The following is a 16,320-nucleotide window of genomic DNA, read 5'->3' on the forward strand; positions in this document are numbered from 1 at the left end:
GAGGGGGGTGGACCACCTTAGCAATACCAGGGAGATCACAACTCACCGTCCTGTGTTTGATTGGGGGAAGGGGTTCAGCCCATTATTGGAGCAATGGATGCTGGACCTATACCTTGTGCTGGAAACCATCAGCATTTGGCTGGTTAGGTTGTAGTCCCAAGAAGACGGGCCTATCTGCTTACTGGTCTGCAGCTCCATGAAACAGAATGAAACTAAACTGAAAAAAATTCAGCTAGTCACAAGCTCTGCAGCTTTGCCAGCAGGGGGGCAGCCTGCAGGGCAACTTTCATGCTCTTGTGCCCTTCAGCAAAGCTACAGGCAGGCACTGCTCCCACCTCTCACCAAAGAGCAGAGCAATCCGTGGAGGATGGACCTGAGGTGGAGACTGCTTAGTGCACAGCATGGCGTGTGCTAGAGGGGTGGGAGGCGCTGTCCATCAGCTGGAGAGACAGAGGAACAGGGTTCACAAAATACAGAGACTTTATTAAGGTTCTAAATCTATTCACAACAGCTAAAACCAGAAGGTTTCCCAGTGGCCCAGGACCAAGACCATGGCAGCAGCTGGCCCAGCTGAGCACTGACAGCCAGTCCAGCTCAGCCTGTGCCCTGCACGGGCTGCAGACACACAGACCTCAGAGTGAGCCAGGCTACCCTGGGCACTTGTACTTCGCAAACTGTCACTGCACTGTGCTGAGTCACTGCACTCCCGGAGGGCGGCCAGTGACACCAGACGCAGGTGAGCATGGTCTCCTACAGAGGCGTGATATGAACTGATGCAGCGACCCATGTGCTGTTGCTAGCGGCCTCAGCGACAGCCAGCCAAGCCCCGGCCAGCCTTCTTCCCACAGCAGCAAGTCCTGAAGGAGCACATCCCAATGAGCCTCTCACCACCGTGCCAGGCCACCCGCAGTCTGTCATCTTCAATGTGAAGAACCTGCCAGCCACCTCCACCACGGTAAATGAGACAGAAGCCCCAACAGCCAAGCCAGTGCCTTGTCCCACACCCCCTTGCCGTTTACGAGGGGATTTAAAGTGACAGCCACTGGTTCCCTTCGGGGGGATGCAGGCATAGCTCATGGTACACGTGCTGGCCATCGGGCGCAGCAGACAGTCATACTATTATCTGCAGCACGGGCCTGGATGCCTATTTGTCCCCAACGCCTGGAAATTACAAGGCACTTAGGCAGCCCCTCCCATTCCTGTTTATATGCCCACCGGGTCTGCCATTCTCATCTGCACCCCCACGAGTCCAAAAGCCCTTGGTTGCTAGGCTGGCAGGGCAGTTTTTATTGCGGGTTGGTCATTTGACCCGCCAGCAGCTTTGCCGGCCTCTGCAAACAAGCCAAGGTCTGGCCTGGCCCTTCCCCAGTGACTTTCGCAAGTGATGAGACAGCAGCAGGAGATGCCCCCGCACAATCCCTGCCCAGCCTCCCTGGCAGTCTCTGCTAGTGATGCGTTCTGCACGGAGAACCCAGATCCGGGATTCAAGCTGAGCTACGACCTCCAGCTTCTGTGGCAGGTCCTGGTGCTGAAGCAGCGTCCGCAAAGATCAGAATGGACACAGACAAGCTAGTGAAGTAGCAAGCAGTGTCTTCCGCAGCGGGGCTCCCGCATGGCATTGCCTCTGCCGGAGCGGAGCATTGGTACCCACACCTAGAATGCTCGTTCCTACCAGTACGGACCATGGTTTTCCGAACGCCTCCAGGTCTGCCAGTGAGAGAGGACCAGCGCTGCTGCCTTGGAGGGTCCCAGCTGCTCTCCAGCCACACTGGCCCCTCTTACTAGCTGGCAGAGGGCACTGGGAGGGGACGAGGAACTTGTGTGGCATACCTTGTAGTTGCTCCCACCATTGTTGTCCCAGTAGGTTTTCTGCCCACACTGGAAGGAAATGCAGAACTCGATGGCTCCGCGGAGGCTGGGTGCTTTGGGCAGAGTGATGTCGAAGGAGAACGTGTCCGCATCAGCGGCGCCATATGTGTTGTGCATGTATTGGCAGCAGATATCCCGGAAACTCCTCCAGGAGTCAAAGGTGATGCGGACGTGCACCTTCTTCTCGTAGCCGATGTTCCTGACCTTGATGGTCCCTGACAGGGAGCGCTCCTGGATCAGACAGTTCTCCAGGCAGATCAGGTTGGTGTGCAGGCGGTTGCGGAAGGCTGTGTAGTCAGCAGAGGGCTGTGGGAAGTCCAGCGTGTACTTCTTTGTCTCCGGGCGAGGGTCTCGCAGCTTGGGCCTGAGGCAGGTCAGGTCGGACAAGGCTTGCTGCAGGTCGCACAGGTCCTCCTCGATCTTGGAGAAGAAGCGGACGGCTGTCAACGAAAGCCCCTTCATGTCAGCAAACACCACCCTCTTCTTCTTGCTCCGGCTGCCCTTGGCGCTGTCCCGCCGCTCTGGCTCTGCACTGGGCTTCTGGTTCAGGCAGGAGCGGAGGGGTTTACGCCCCCGGCCACCCCGCAGCTCCTCATAGGAGTTCAGCAGCTTGCGGATGGGAGGAGAGTGGGTCAGGCAGAGCCGCATGGCAAAATCCACAGGCATGGCTGGGGGTGTGCTGAACACCTGGAACAGCCTGGAAAGAAGCACAGACATGGGGTTAGGGGCGTAGCCTGGGGATGGGAGAGCTGAGAACAGATATCTAGCAGGGCCAGAGGACATTGTGATCAGATTGAGAAGAGCTGAATGAAACCCTAGCAACAACCCCCTCACCCCGAACCTCCCAAACCCACTCACTGCAAATCACCAGCAACCCCACTGCCAGAGACCTGCAACCAATGGCCCAGCGGCCAGTCAGCAACCCCCAAACTCCTGCACACTAGCCACCCACCAGCCCCACCAGAGACCAGCAGTCACTTCGCCTGAGAGAGAAACCAACCAACATCCACCTCCCAATTCACTGCCTGCACCCCCAGCCCACCTTCACCCCACCGACCAGTCCCCTGCTCCCCACTGACCCAGCCCCCAACTCCCACTGCTCCCCTCCGCCTCACGGACCAGCCCCCGCCTGCTACCCGCACCCGCTCTCACTCACTCGCTGCAGCTCATGACTCCGCTCCTCGTCCCACTGCTACGCCCGGGACCCAGGCGCGGCAGGTACACCCCCCCGTCGGCCAATCAGCGTGCGGGACACGCCCCCTCGGGATAGAGCGACCAATGGGATCCGAGAGTGACACTGCAGCCCCTCCCCCGGAGCCCGGCCCCGGGAGCCAACGCGGGGCGCGCAGGGGGCGCTGCGGTCCCGGGGTGCCAGCGCGGCCTGTCAGCCCCAGCGCCCCTGGACGCTGCCCGGGGGTCCCGCTCCAGACCCCGCACCCGGGACGCGTGCTGGGCCCGGGGCAGCTGGGATGAGGAAAGGGGCCGCCCGTCACTTCCCTTCGGGGAACCGGTTATTGCTCAACCCCCTTCCCGGACCAGACGTGCTGCTGCGCGGGGCAGTCGCGCCCCGCCTCCCCGCCCTCGGGTCGGCCCGGCTCAGGGCTCAGGAGCCGGTCACTGCCCGCTTGGAATTAGCTTTAGCCTGGGCCGGGCGGCTAATGGCTCATCCTCCCCTGCTAACCCAGCCGCCGACACCCACCCTGAGACACTGCTGCTAAATCCATCCGCCAGGCTTAACAACAGCCCGGTAATGCGCTCTGTGACCAGCTAGACCCAGCAGCCGCCCCAGGGTGCCAGGGATTGCTGAGCACTCCAGGGGACAAGGGTGCAGCACCTGAGTGCGGGGTCTGGTCTCTCTGCTAGGGCAGTTCATGATTATTGCAGTGTATCACTGCAGGCCACAGAGGGCCCCATGAAGATCAGGACTCTGGTATGATCCAGGTGGATGCTAACATAACCTTCAGCACAGTAATAGCGAAGCACCGGGTGAGATGGGAAATGTCCTCATGTTACAGAGGGGGAACCCAGAGACAGAGAGATGAAAGGAGTTGCCCGAGGTCACAGAGTGTCAGAGCCAGGCACTGACCCCGGGTCTCCCTTTTGCTTGGCAAACTTCACAAAGCATGCTGCTTCCAGTCTCCAGCTGTGGATGTGTTTGTGAACAAGGACAGGCTAGCAGATGGACAGAACTCCCAGTCTGTTCCTAGTTGAGATGCCATGTGGGGAGGGAAGAGGGAGAGGGGCCAGGCCAGCAAAGAGCCCGTTCCAGAGAGGCCAGGGAAACAGGCAGATAATAGTTTCTGAATGTCTTGACTCCACTTCCAGTGGCTCTGATGGGCGAGACCTTAGTATTTAGATAGCCCATGTCAGCAGGGCAGTTCTCACCTCATTGACCAGGGAGAAGGAGAGAAAAGTTCACAGCTTTGCAGGGCTGGGTTAACAGGGCACCAGCCCATGGGTGGCTCTGAAAAAGCTAAAAAATTAGTTTCACATCATCACAGTTTTCTTTTTAAACTACAATCCTCAGTAATGGCCATGGAAAGACCTAACTCAGAATCCAAAGGCAAGGTAGGGGCCACGGTTTCTCAAGGTCTCTCAGGCTAGTAGAGATGGATAAAAATGGCTCACTCTGAGCTCCCCTCTCTAGTTCTCCAGAGATTTAATCCCAGAGTCTATGGCCTGACCACCGCTGGAACTGTGTTTGTCCCAGGTTTCCTGCAGTTGCAGAGAAACACACCTGTATCTTGAGCAGATGAAGAGTCCTAGAATGGGAGAACCTGTATTAGACTGTCCAGTAAAAATGATCAATATAGCATCTCTGGAAATAATATTCAGGCCCACCTTTCCTGGTCAGCCCTCACAGGGCTTGCTGGCAGAAAACACCAGCACTTGAATCAGTTCACTCATTTCCTGCACTGCCTGCTAATCTCTCTCAAGCTGCCTAGCCACTTCTCTTAAGCATGACTGATTCGACCTGCTGACAGCACAGATCTTCATCAGCCACTGACACAACTTTTGAGGTTTTTATGTGGTTATCCATCACCAGGGTATCTGAGAGGCTTCCATTAAGCGTAAACGAAAATCCTGCTCTCTGCCTGGCAGCAGAAGCAAATTTAGAGCTAACGAGGGGTGGGGTGGGGATTTTATTATTAATATATAAAGTGATACAGTGCTGTGGGTTTTAAGAGGGACCTTTGAACTAGAGGCCACAAACCAGAGGATCATGCAACAATCCTGCTTGATGTAGACAGACAGCAGATGCAGCAGACATCTCCTTTCTGAGGCTTCCTACCCCCAGCCCTGGGGGATGTACATAGTCTGGAGGAACAAATAAGAGCAGATGACATTTGCCTTTGGCTGGCATTTTAATGCAGGTCAAAGGGAGGAGCTGTCATTTCAGGGATATTATCACCAGTGGACTGCACCTTCCCAGAAGTTACTCACTTGTGTGGCCTCTGGAGAGGCACCAAAGATTACAAGTTCTGATTTGGGTCAAGGAGTCGGTAAATCTTCCAAACTGGGACTAGCCTGAGATCCCAGGCAGCTAGAGAGCTCTGTCCCTGTCATAGGGCAGCAGAGGTAGACGAGTCTCAGGAAAGGAAAAAAAAACCCTTTCTGGTTGTCATTACGCCCCCATGACAACACAGGGCTGAAAGGCCCCATGTTGCCCTCCTTCAATCTCTCCTTTGCGGTGACACCTACAAAAAAACCTGACAACGGGTAGGCAGCTGGTGTGCTGGACTGTTGCTGACACACAAGGTGGGGAGGTAATATTTTTTATTAGCTCAGCCTCTGTTGGTGAGAGAGAGAAGCTTACACAGAGCTCTTCAGCTCAAAGGCTTCTCTCTCTTACTAAGAGAGGTTGGTCCAATAAAAGATCTTACCTCCCCCCACCTTGTCTCTCTAATGTCCTGGGACCGACATGGCTACAATTGCACTGCTCTTCATGCTGAAGTTTTGTGTCACTGTTACCTTGTGCTCCTCTCTTTTGTTGTATCCCCTTGTTTTTTGATGTATGCACCAGATGCAAGCTCTTTGGGACTGTTACGGGTCTGTAGAGCACCCAGGACAGTAGGGCCTTGGTCCATGACTAAGGCTCCCTAAGTGCTACAATACAATACAAAAAAATAACCTGGCAGCCACTTCTCTACACTAGCACACTGCTCCAGGTGCTTCTCTACACCAGCACACTGCTGCCAACTCAGGAGTTAAATCACTAGTCTTATACTACTTGGTGTTTCTTTAAAGCCCCAGCTGCTGGAGTCATGGGAGAATCTCAGTGGTCGTGGCTGCGATGGTGGGCAAATTTTCCTTGAAGCCTGATTCTCCAGTGCCAGCACCTAGGGCCATCATTTACGCCTGTGCAACATTTCACACCCATCTTCAGTGAGAATGACAATGCAATGGGGCCAGAGCTGGAGCATCAGGCCATAAGTTAGGGGCTCTGGCGGTGGATCTAGCAAGAAGGCGCCAACCTTCCTGCCTCTGTAGCGGCATGTAGTCAGGGAAGAAAGTAGGGCTACTTGGTGTAGAGTACAGAGCCTCAGAAGGCGCATACTCCTGGGGTCAGCAGGCAAGAGGCCAGGTGAACACTGGTGGCTTTTGCCAGCACAGTGACGTCAGGCACAAATTGCCAGCAACAGGTTATGGCACAGACCTGGGCCGTCAGCCTGCTGCTCTGAGAAAGAAGCAATATGGACACAGCTGCATGCACCTGACTCTTCTATACATGGCTAAAAGCCACCAACAGCCAGCCTGGGGTGCAGGAGCTGGGATGGGCAGCACTGCCCTCAGTGCACCCAGCCCACGTTACACTCCACAAGGCCTCAAGGTGTGGGGAGCGGGGGAGCGCAAGGCCCTGTAGTGAGGGTCTATGGGCAGGCGCTAGTCACGCTGCCCTCCATTGCCAGCTGCAGAGGGAGAGAGTCATTGGGACATCATAGCTGCAGAGAATGGGGCAGCAGCCAGGGAAGAGTTGCTCCGCTGAGTACCTGGAGCTCTGAGCCTTGCCAGCCGCAGCCTCTGCAAACACCTGGGGTTTACTCATTAGACATTGCCTCCCAGGGGCTTGCAGAGTTCAGGGCTTTCCTGCAGCTGTGGGTAAACAAAGGAAAAGAGACAGATAAGGGGGGGTCAGGGCCAGTGGGCTAGGGAAGGAGCACACACTATGTGCTCCCCAGTGATCATGCAGATTCCCGCACAGGGAGAAAGAGCTTGACAGCGTCCTTGACTGATAACAGGGATCCAGCTACACCTCTCCATGTGCTAGCAGCATGCCCAAAGCTGCTGGTACAGGGCAGCGCCTGGCCTTTTCAAGAGCTGTGCCCTGGCACTGTTCAAACACTTGGGCTGTTCCTTGCAGAGATTTGTTCTCCCTAACAGGCCGGTTCTGTCAGCCCGAGCAGGCTGCTGGCACAGCAGAATCAGGGTGCCCAGCTAGCTGGGGGGGATGTGAGTCCCAAAGCCCAAAACTCAGGCCCAGTTTGGCGGTTGTACTTAGGGACTCTAACATTAGCAGCAATGCTTCCTCCTTCTGGGATCTTCTGATGCCAACCCCCACAAGGCCTCAGCAGCTGCTGGACATGGCTGCTCTGCTTCCTGCAGCTCAGGTTGGTGTATGGATGAGGAGCCAGACACCCCCTGGAGAAGGAGCTGCAGCCTAAAGCCCCAAAGATGCAACCCCGAGTCACACTCCTGGGAGTAGGACAGCAGGCTCCTTCTCAGAAGCCCAGAGGACTCTCTCGCAGACATTTTCTCCACACATCTCAGAGCACAAGGAAATAATTCAGGGCCCACCTCTGAGCAAAAGCAACATGCCCAGGATACCCAGAGGATGATATGGAATGCAGCACCACACACATAGGTGTAATGTGCCATGGGGGCTAGGGTGATGGGGAAGGAGGAGCACTGGCCTCCAGCACACCCTGCCCTGCCCACAGGAGCTTACATGCTAGTCAGAGCAACAGCACTCGGGACATCTGGTCTGACTCAAGTGTGGAGCCTGTCCCAGCCAAGAAGCCTGAGTTCACACCCTACCCAGAACTCCAGCGGTATGCAGCAGGAGTTGTGGCTGTCAGCAGCTGGGCTTCAGCAAGGGATGGCAGCAGAAAGACACTAGTGCAAGGTGAGACTCCAGGGGCAGGTTTCCCAAGCCATGCCTGTCATTCTGCTCCTGTGACTGGGAAGTGGCTCATGGAGGTGCGTGGCTTGTCTAAAAGCTGTGCTGTGTTCACGCACTGGACGGAGTACAGTGCTTGCACGTCTGCACATGTAGCTCCCACTCCACACGTCTGTTACTTTTTGGCAGTGACTAAGCCAATAGCTTGGGTCAGCAAACTTGCTTTCACCGAATCACCCTTTCATCACATCCCCTGTGGCTGTCACTTCCTGCCCCTTGCTTTAGTGACAGGCAGATCACCACCCCTGGGCATTTCCCCTCCCTCTGCGGCCCACTTCCTGCGGGGAAGGGATGTGGCTCAAACTGGAGGCTGCGGAAATCAATGCCCTACCGGTGTCTCATCTCACCCTCCTCCTGCTCTGGGTTACGAACTCATCACACAGACAAACCAGAGAGCTTGAGCCACCTTGAGCGGCAGGAGCAAGGTTTGAGAGCCCTAGCCCCCTGCATCACCGTACCTGGGATGCTCATTTCCAGGCCCTGCTTTCTCCTCCAGTGCTCAGCTTAACATAAGAATGGCCACACTGGCTCAGACCAAAGGTCCATCTAGCCCAGTAGCCTGTCTTCTGACAGTGGCCAGTGCCAGGTGCCCCAGAGGGAATGAAAAGAACAGGGAATCATCAAGTGATCCATCCCACCGCCCGTTCCCAGCTTCTGGCACACAGAGGTTAGGGACACCATCTCTACCCATCCTGGCTAATAGCCACTGATGGACCTATCCTCCATGAACTTATCTAGTTCTTTTTTGAACCTTGGCATAGTCTTGGCCTTCACAACATCCTCTGGCAAGGAGTTCCACAGACTGTGCATTGTGTGACAAAATATTTCCTTTTGTTTTAAACCTGCTGCCTATTAATTTCATTGGGTGACCCCTAGTTCTTGTGTTATGAGTAAGTAACACTTCCTTATTTACTTTCTCCAAAGCAGTCATGAGTTTATAGACCTCAATCATATCCCCTCTTAATAATTTCTTTTCCAAGCTGAAAAGTCCCAGTCTCATTAATCTCTCCTCATATGGCAGCCGTTCCATACCCCTAAGCATTTTTGTTGCCCTTTTCTGAACCTTTTTCAATTCCAATACATCTTTTTTGAGGAGCGACCACATCTGCACACAGTATTCAAGGTATAGGCATACCATGGATTTATATGGAGGCAATATATTTTCTATCCTATTGTCTATCCCTTTCTTAATGATTCCCAACATTCTCTTCGCTTTTTTGACTGTTGCTGCACATTGAGCGGATGTTACCGTGCTGTGGCCTGGGATTGGATGGGAAACCAAGGAGGCTCCCTGCTGGCCTCCAGTGCAAGGGCAGCAACAGAGCATTGACTAACTCCTCTCCTCTGAAAGCACTTGGCAAACATTCGTTAATGGAAGAAACCGTAACACCTCCTCCCTGTCCAGTGGGGAAACCGCAGCACAGAACAGGGTAGTGACTTGCCCAAGACCACACACACTAAGTAAATCAAAAGCAGAGCAGGGCAAAGAGCTGCAGGGCCAGGTTTGTAAATGTTTTTACACACCTAAAGTTACAAACAGGCAGCTGGTGGGATTTCAGAACTGCCTAAGTGCATTAGGCACCTGCCTTGTTCATCTCAGTGGGACTTAGGCAGGGCATGTGCCTAGGTCAGGGGTGGGCAAACGTTTTGGCCCGAGGGCCACATCTTGGAATAGAAATCGTATGGGGGGCCATAATGCTCACAAAATTGGGGTTGAGGTGTGGGAAGGGGTGAGGGCTCTGGTTGGAGGTGCGGACTCCGGGCTAGGGCCAGAAATGAGGAGTGAAGGGTGCAGGAAGGAGCTCTGGACTGGCACGGTGGTGTGGGGTGCAGGGGGGTGAGGGCTCTGGGGTGGGGCTGCGGATAAGGAGTTTGGGGTATAGGAGCGTGTTCTGGGCTGGGACTGAGGGGTACAGAGGGGAATCAGGGCTGGGGCAGGGGTTGGGGGAAGGGATGCAGGCTCCGGGGTGGGGATGAGAGGTTTGGGGTGCAGGAGGGTGCTCTGGGCTGGGATTGAGGGGTTTGGAGGGCAGGAGGGGAAATTAGGGCTGGGGCCGGGGGTTGGGGCATGGGAGGAGGCTCAGGGATGCAGGCTCCAGATGGTGCTTACCTCAAGCGACTCCCGGAAGCAGCAGCAGCATGTCCCTTCTCTAGTTCCTATGCAGAGGTGCCACCAGGCGGCTCTGCGCACTACCCCGTCCACAGGTACCACCCCTGCAGCTCCCATTGGCCATGGTTCCTGGCCAATGGGAGCTGTGGGGGCGGTGCTTGGGGCAGGGGCAGCGTGCAGAGCGGAGCGCCCTGGCTGCTAGGAGCCAGAGGGAGGCCATGCCACTGCTTCCGGTAGCCAAGTGGAGTGGCCCCGACCCCGCTCCCTGGCTGGAGCACTGGAGTGGAGCAAGCCCCAGAACCCACTCCCCAATGGGAGCTCGACGGCCGGATCTGGCCTGAGGGCCATAGTTTGCCCACCCTGGCCTAGTTCTTTTGAAAAAATCCCAGTAGCTGCCTCTCTGCATCTTCAAATCTGGCCCCAGGTGCTGGCTCTTGGCACCCTGCTCCAACCACTTACTCACCCTCCTCTGCCTGCAGCCCGGGGCAGTGCTGTCCTGTGGTTATCACGGAGCATTCATAGGCAGGGAGGGAGGGTGTTTCTATGACACAAAGATGGTGCCACAGGTGCTGCATTTCCAAAGGCAGAAAGGGCTGAGGGCAGCGAGCTCCGGAAGTGCCACTGGTGGAAAGATCCAGCTTCTCTCTCCTGCCTGGGACAGCAGGAGTGACTTCCCTCTGCTCTCTTCCCCCACCCCGCTCAGACTTTGAAGCTCTAAAGCAGCTGCCTGGACAACTACTTGATTAAACACAATAGGGTGAAGGGGAAAGGGGTCCAGTGAAAACGTGCTACAGAGAGAAACTCCAGCAAGTCTCTCCCACAGTATCTATTTCTCCAGTGGAAACAACAGCAATCTGTCCGGGAGCTGAAGAGCCCATGGGAGGATTCTCACAATGGTTGTCTGTGGGGGCAGGGCATAGACCGGACCCCCACCATGGGAACTATAGCCATCAGCCTTTGGTGCCACTTCTTTAGGATCATCAGGAATAGTAACATACAAAAGCCAGTAGAGGAACACTTCAGTCTCCCTGGACATTCTATAACGGATTTACAAGTAGCCATACTTGAACAAAAAAACCTTCAAAAACAGACTTCAAAGAGAAACCTGAACTAAAATTCATTTGCAAATTTAGCACCATTAAGTTGGGCTTAACTAGGGACTGTGAGTGGCTGGCTGGCTCACTACAAAAGCAACTTTCATCAACTACATCCACCCTGATTGAATTGGCCCTGTCAACACTGGTTCTCCATGTGTGCAGTAACTCCCTTCTCTTCACGTGTCAGTATAATAATGACTGCATCTGTAATGTTCACTCCATGCATCTGAAGAAGTGGGTTTTTTTACCCCGGAAAGCTTATGCCCAAATAAATCTGTTAGTCTTTAAGGTGCCACTGGACTCCTCACTTGTTTAGGATTAAACCCAGATTCCTCTTCACGTTTGTGTCTAATGAATCTTCTTTACATAAATGGATTAATTAGGGATGCTCTAAACCACAGCACACGCAGAGCTGCTCACCCTGCGTTGTACTGCACACATGCCATCCCTATGCCTCCTGCTGCACAGGGGAGCGGAGCTGCTCCCTCACCTCCCAGAGAGCACGTGCCCTTTGAAGATTGCAGGCCTGTGCCCTTGGATACACCCAACAGACCCATGGCCATGGCAGGGGGCAGAGAGCCCTGCAAGTTACTCAGGTGGCTCCCGCTTACACAGAAGAGGCATGTGGAAACCAGCAAGGAAGGAGGAGCTTTTCTTCTCTATCCAACAGGGACAAAGGAATTAACTGCCTGACCCAACGGTCCCTCCAGCCCCGTATCCCAACTCCAGCAATGGTCAGACCAGCTGTTCCAGAGAAAGACACAAAAATCCTGCCATGGGTTGGGGTGGCATAACATCTTCCTAGGAGAATTTCTTCCTAGCCCCGGCAGGTAGCTTGTGTGTCCTGAAGCATTTGGCTTTAGATTCCTTCCACATCATGTTCGCTGTCGCTATTCTTATTTTTCACCTTATTAGAATCCTACTAAGCTCTTTGCTTCAGCAACACCTGTGTGACCTGTGAGACTACCTGTGGCAGGGAGTCTCACAGGTCACACAGCAGGTAAAGCAGGATTTCCTTTTACTGGCTTTAAATTAGTCGCCTTTTAATTTCATTGGGCGATCCTTTGCTTTTGAGTTAGAGCTCCAGAGAGCATGAGAAAGGGCATATACAGTAGGAAAACTTCCCCAGCCTTCACTATATGGGTCATCATTTCGTACACATCCATCATGCCATCCCCTATTATCTTCTCGCTGACCTAAGCAGTCCCAGGCCTTTTCCGAAGTGTTCCTAGGTTGTTAAGTGTTTGCACTGCCCTTCTCTCAACTCTTCCCATTTCTGCTATACCCTTTTTCCTAAGATGGGGAGAGAAGACCGGAAGCAGCATTCATTTCATGCTCTTGTTTAACTTCTCATCTTGGAGACTGGGATATGGGTGCAATTACAACTGTAATCTGTGCCAAGCTGGAAGGGGCTAGAGGCATTAACAGTGAACAGCTGTTTGATACCTGAAGGAGGCACTAGTTCCCTGAAACAAATAGCCACAGCCCAGACCGTACTGTTGGCTGGTCTCAGCGGAGAGGCCAGGAACTGCAGGGCCTTGCTGATGAAGCTCTTCTCTCATCTCTAGGGTATGTCTATGCTAGAAGAGTTAATACCTGTAGTTGGGCAGCACCAGCTCAGTTGCATTGGTGTTAAGCTCTTGGTGCAGATTGGGCTCAGGCATTTCCCCACCACGGCAAGAAAATCTGCTGAGAGCAGGGATAGACACAGCAGTAGAGATCCTGGTGCCCCATCCACATTAGTATTTACATGGTAACTAGCACTGGGGGTGCTGAACGAATGCTAGCAACAGCAGCAGCCTCAGTGCAGAGACCCTCAGTGCTAGCTGATCATTTAATTTTTTCTTCCTAAATGTGGTACTTTGCACTTGTCTTTCTGAATTTAATCTTGTTGATTTGTCAAGGTTGTTTTGAATTTGAACCCTGTCCTCTGAAGTGCCTGCAAGCCCTCCCAGATTGGGGTCATCTGCAAATTTTATAAGCATGCTCTCCACTCCATTATCCAAGTCATTCATGAAAATATTGACTAGTACCAGACCAGGACTGACTCCTGCAGGACCCCAGTAGATACCCCTCCCAGTTTGACAGCCAATCATTGATAACTACTCTTTGAGCATGATCTTTCAACCAGTTGTGCATCTGCCTTACAGTAATTTCATCTAGACTGTACTTCCCTAGTTTGCTTATGAGAATGCCATGTGGAACTGTGTCAAAATCAAGATATATCACATCTGCTGCTCCCCCCATCCACTAGATCAGTAACCCCCTGGTTTGACATGATTTGTTCTTGACAAATCCATGCTGGCTATTCCTTATAATGTTGTTATCCTCCAGGTGCTGTGTAAACTCCTGGTAGAGATAGGAAGGAACGGGGAAAGGGGAGGGCTGGAAAAAGAAGAACCAGGAAAGGGGATTTGGTCTCATTCCCTGGCAGGACTCTATTACAAAGTTGTTCTGGGAAAGCCACTCCCTGTCCTGAGCAGAAAGCCCAGTTAACAGGAAGGCCACAGGGCCTCCCCGGAGCCACTTAGAAATTCCTCCCAAAGCCCTCCAGACCTGCACTCACCAGCTGATCAGGCAAGGCCCTCTCTGTGCACATACAAAGGGTGGCAGGGAGATAATGTATTTGCATTAGAGTTCATTGGCTGAACCCACTGGAGTGGCCTTGGGTTTGGAGATTAGCTGTGCACCTCCCTCTCCTCTCCCTGAAGCAAATCAGTACAGACAGAAGCTAAGAGAAGGTCCCTGACCCCCACACTGGGCACTACCAGAAGCAATGGCTCCAAAGCAAAGTCATACAGGATTTCAAGAGGTAAAATGCCAGCCACCAAATCCTCTGCACAACTGTATTTGTTCTGGCAGTGGCACAGTACAGGGAGACAAAGCCTGGGGCAGCTGTGCCATAATCACCACCTGGGCCAGGCTCTCAGACACAACTGAAACCTGCAGACGTCACTGAGGTTCTGGCACAAACACTCACTGCACACCACTGCCATGGGGACCACACCTCTGCATAGCTAGCGTCTTCGCTGCAGCGTCTGACCTGTAGAGAAGCCTGTAGCCACAGGAATCACTACCCTGTAATTACAAAACCGAGGAGTCCTTGTGGCACCTTAGAGACTAACAAATTTATTTGGGCAGAAGCTTTTGTGGGCTAGAACCCACTTCATCAGATGTATGAAGTAAAAGATACAGGAACAGGTATAAATACATGAAAGGATGTGGGTTGCTTTACCAAGTGTTAAGTCAGTCTAACAAGATTAATCAATTAACAGCAGGATACCAAGGGAGAAGAAATAACTTTTGAAGTGGTAAGAGAGTGGCCCATTACAGACAGTTGACAAGAAGGTGTGAGTAACAGTAGGGAGAAATTAGTATTGGGGAAATTAAGTTTAGGTTTTGTAACGACCCAACCACTTCTGGTCTTTATTCAGGCCTAAGATGATGGTATCTAGTTTGCAAATGAATTCCAGTTCTGCAGCTTCACTTGGAGTAATTGTGGCCACTCCACTCTGAGCTGTGTATGCTGCTTTAGCAGATACCCTGCCTGTCCCCACAGGAGGAGCCTTCCCAGGGTGCTGTCTGCCCTGCAGGGAGCAATCTCCAGTCCAACACCAAGGCCATTCAGCACCCCATTCTCCTAATGAGGAACTAACGTCAAAGCTTCCTTTCCCCATCAATACCATCAAGCTGGGAAACAAGCCAGCAGCCCTTTCACACTGTGCTGAGGTAACCTGGTATTTAGCACATTCTGAACATTAAGCTATTGTTCCTCAGCCCCCACACAGAAGGGTCTGCTCTGCACTCTCTCTCTCCACTCCTAGCATCCAGTCACCCCCACCTCTACTATTTGCAGTGGAGAATCTATGCACTGTGCTTTTTAGCTGAATGGATCACCTCATAGACTCATAGAATATCGGGGTTGGAAGGGACCTCAGGAGGTATCTAGTCCAACCCCCTGCTCAAAGCAGGACCTATCCCCAGCTAAATCATCCCAGCCAGGGCTTTGTCAAGCCAGGCCTTAAAAACCTCTGAGGAAGGAGATTCCACCACCTCTCTACACCTGGCAAAGGGCCGTGCTAAAGTGGAGGTGGGCAGGTCACAAGGGGTCACAGACCTGGCAACCAACATTCCATCAAGCCAGGAGGCCAGTCTTACTAAGGTGCCGCTCCCAGAGTTTGACACGGATCACCTGCTTTTGTCAGACCATGGTAAGCACTGGTGCCCCTGTGCTTTACACCCAAGAGGAAGTACTTGTACAGACCTGGAGACTGGAATGCTCATCGGGGAAAGGCTGAGAGGCCCATGCCCGGGCCATGCTGGACACAGTCTGGAGCATAGGCTGCCGGCTCTCAGGAAGAGCCGCCGATTGTTTAATGGGTGCCACGAATACACCAAAGTGAATCAAAATTGCTGTCAGGGACGCAGACGCCACCTCCTCCTCATTGAGAGCTAGAGCCAGAGATATGCCGCTGGTTTATTTGTGCTCTCTCAGGCCGATCATTCTACTTGCCATCCCTGGCCTGTAAGAGCTCCACAGCTCCTGCAGGTTCCAAACACGACCAGCCCCACCCCAGGCCATTCCGGGCTAGTACCTGCTGCAAGCCCACACAAGCACTCATCCATTGTCTAATCCCCTCCCCACACAACATTTAAGCATCTCTCCTAACTTAGCTGCACAGGAGGCTTGGACAGGATCTTGGGCAGTGGTGCCCTTTTAGGCACACATGGAGATTTTGCAGTTGTCTTTATAACGTACCTCACTCACACTGGCACATCCTCCTCCAACAGTCACTAACTCATTGCAATATCCAGAGCGTAAGCATGGCAATGGTGCCACCTGCTGTCTCCACAACAGAGCAGCAGCTTTGTAGAGGCCGCAGCTGGGTGGAAGATATGGCTCACCTTTCTTTCGGTGGCAGTGTCCCCGTTCCCCAGACAGGGGCACTTGCTGACGGCACCTTTCTCCAGCTGTTTGTCTTCCTGTCCTCAGGCTACAGAAAAACCGAGTTGCTGGGTCCCCGGGCTGGGCTGGGGGCAGGATGGGTATTTACAACTGTCCACAA

The 16,320-nt window shown here is 53.4% G+C and overlaps 1 protein-coding gene across 2 annotated transcripts; it reads right to left on the reverse strand.

Annotated features, from left to right (window-relative positions):
- Positions 1-457: 457 nt before the first annotated feature.
- LOC123364675 (protein phosphatase 1 regulatory subunit 3C-B-like) lies at positions 458-16,286 on the reverse strand. Of its 2 annotated transcripts, none has more exons than XM_045006982.1 (2): positions 16,160-16,286; positions 458-2,566 (listed from the first exon to the last, which is right to left on the reverse strand). In XM_045006982.1, the coding sequence occupies exon 2, from the start codon at positions 2,533-2,535 to the stop codon at positions 1,669-1,671; it is 867 nt and encodes a 288-aa protein (XP_044862917.1). In that variant the 5' UTR covers positions 2,536-2,566; positions 16,160-16,286; the 3' UTR covers positions 458-1,668. The 2 variants fall into 2 exon arrangements, with proteins under 2 accessions (XP_044862917.1, XP_044862915.1); XM_045006980.1 differs by lacking the exon at positions 16,160-16,286 and adding an exon at positions 3,026-3,167.
- Positions 16,287-16,320: the final 34 nt, after the last annotated feature.

The sequence above is a fragment of the Mauremys mutica genome, chromosome 2, assembly GCF_020497125.1.
Source record: "Mauremys mutica isolate MM-2020 ecotype Southern chromosome 2, ASM2049712v1, whole genome shotgun sequence".
Lineage (NCBI taxonomy): Eukaryota > Metazoa > Chordata > Testudines > Geoemydidae > Mauremys > Mauremys mutica.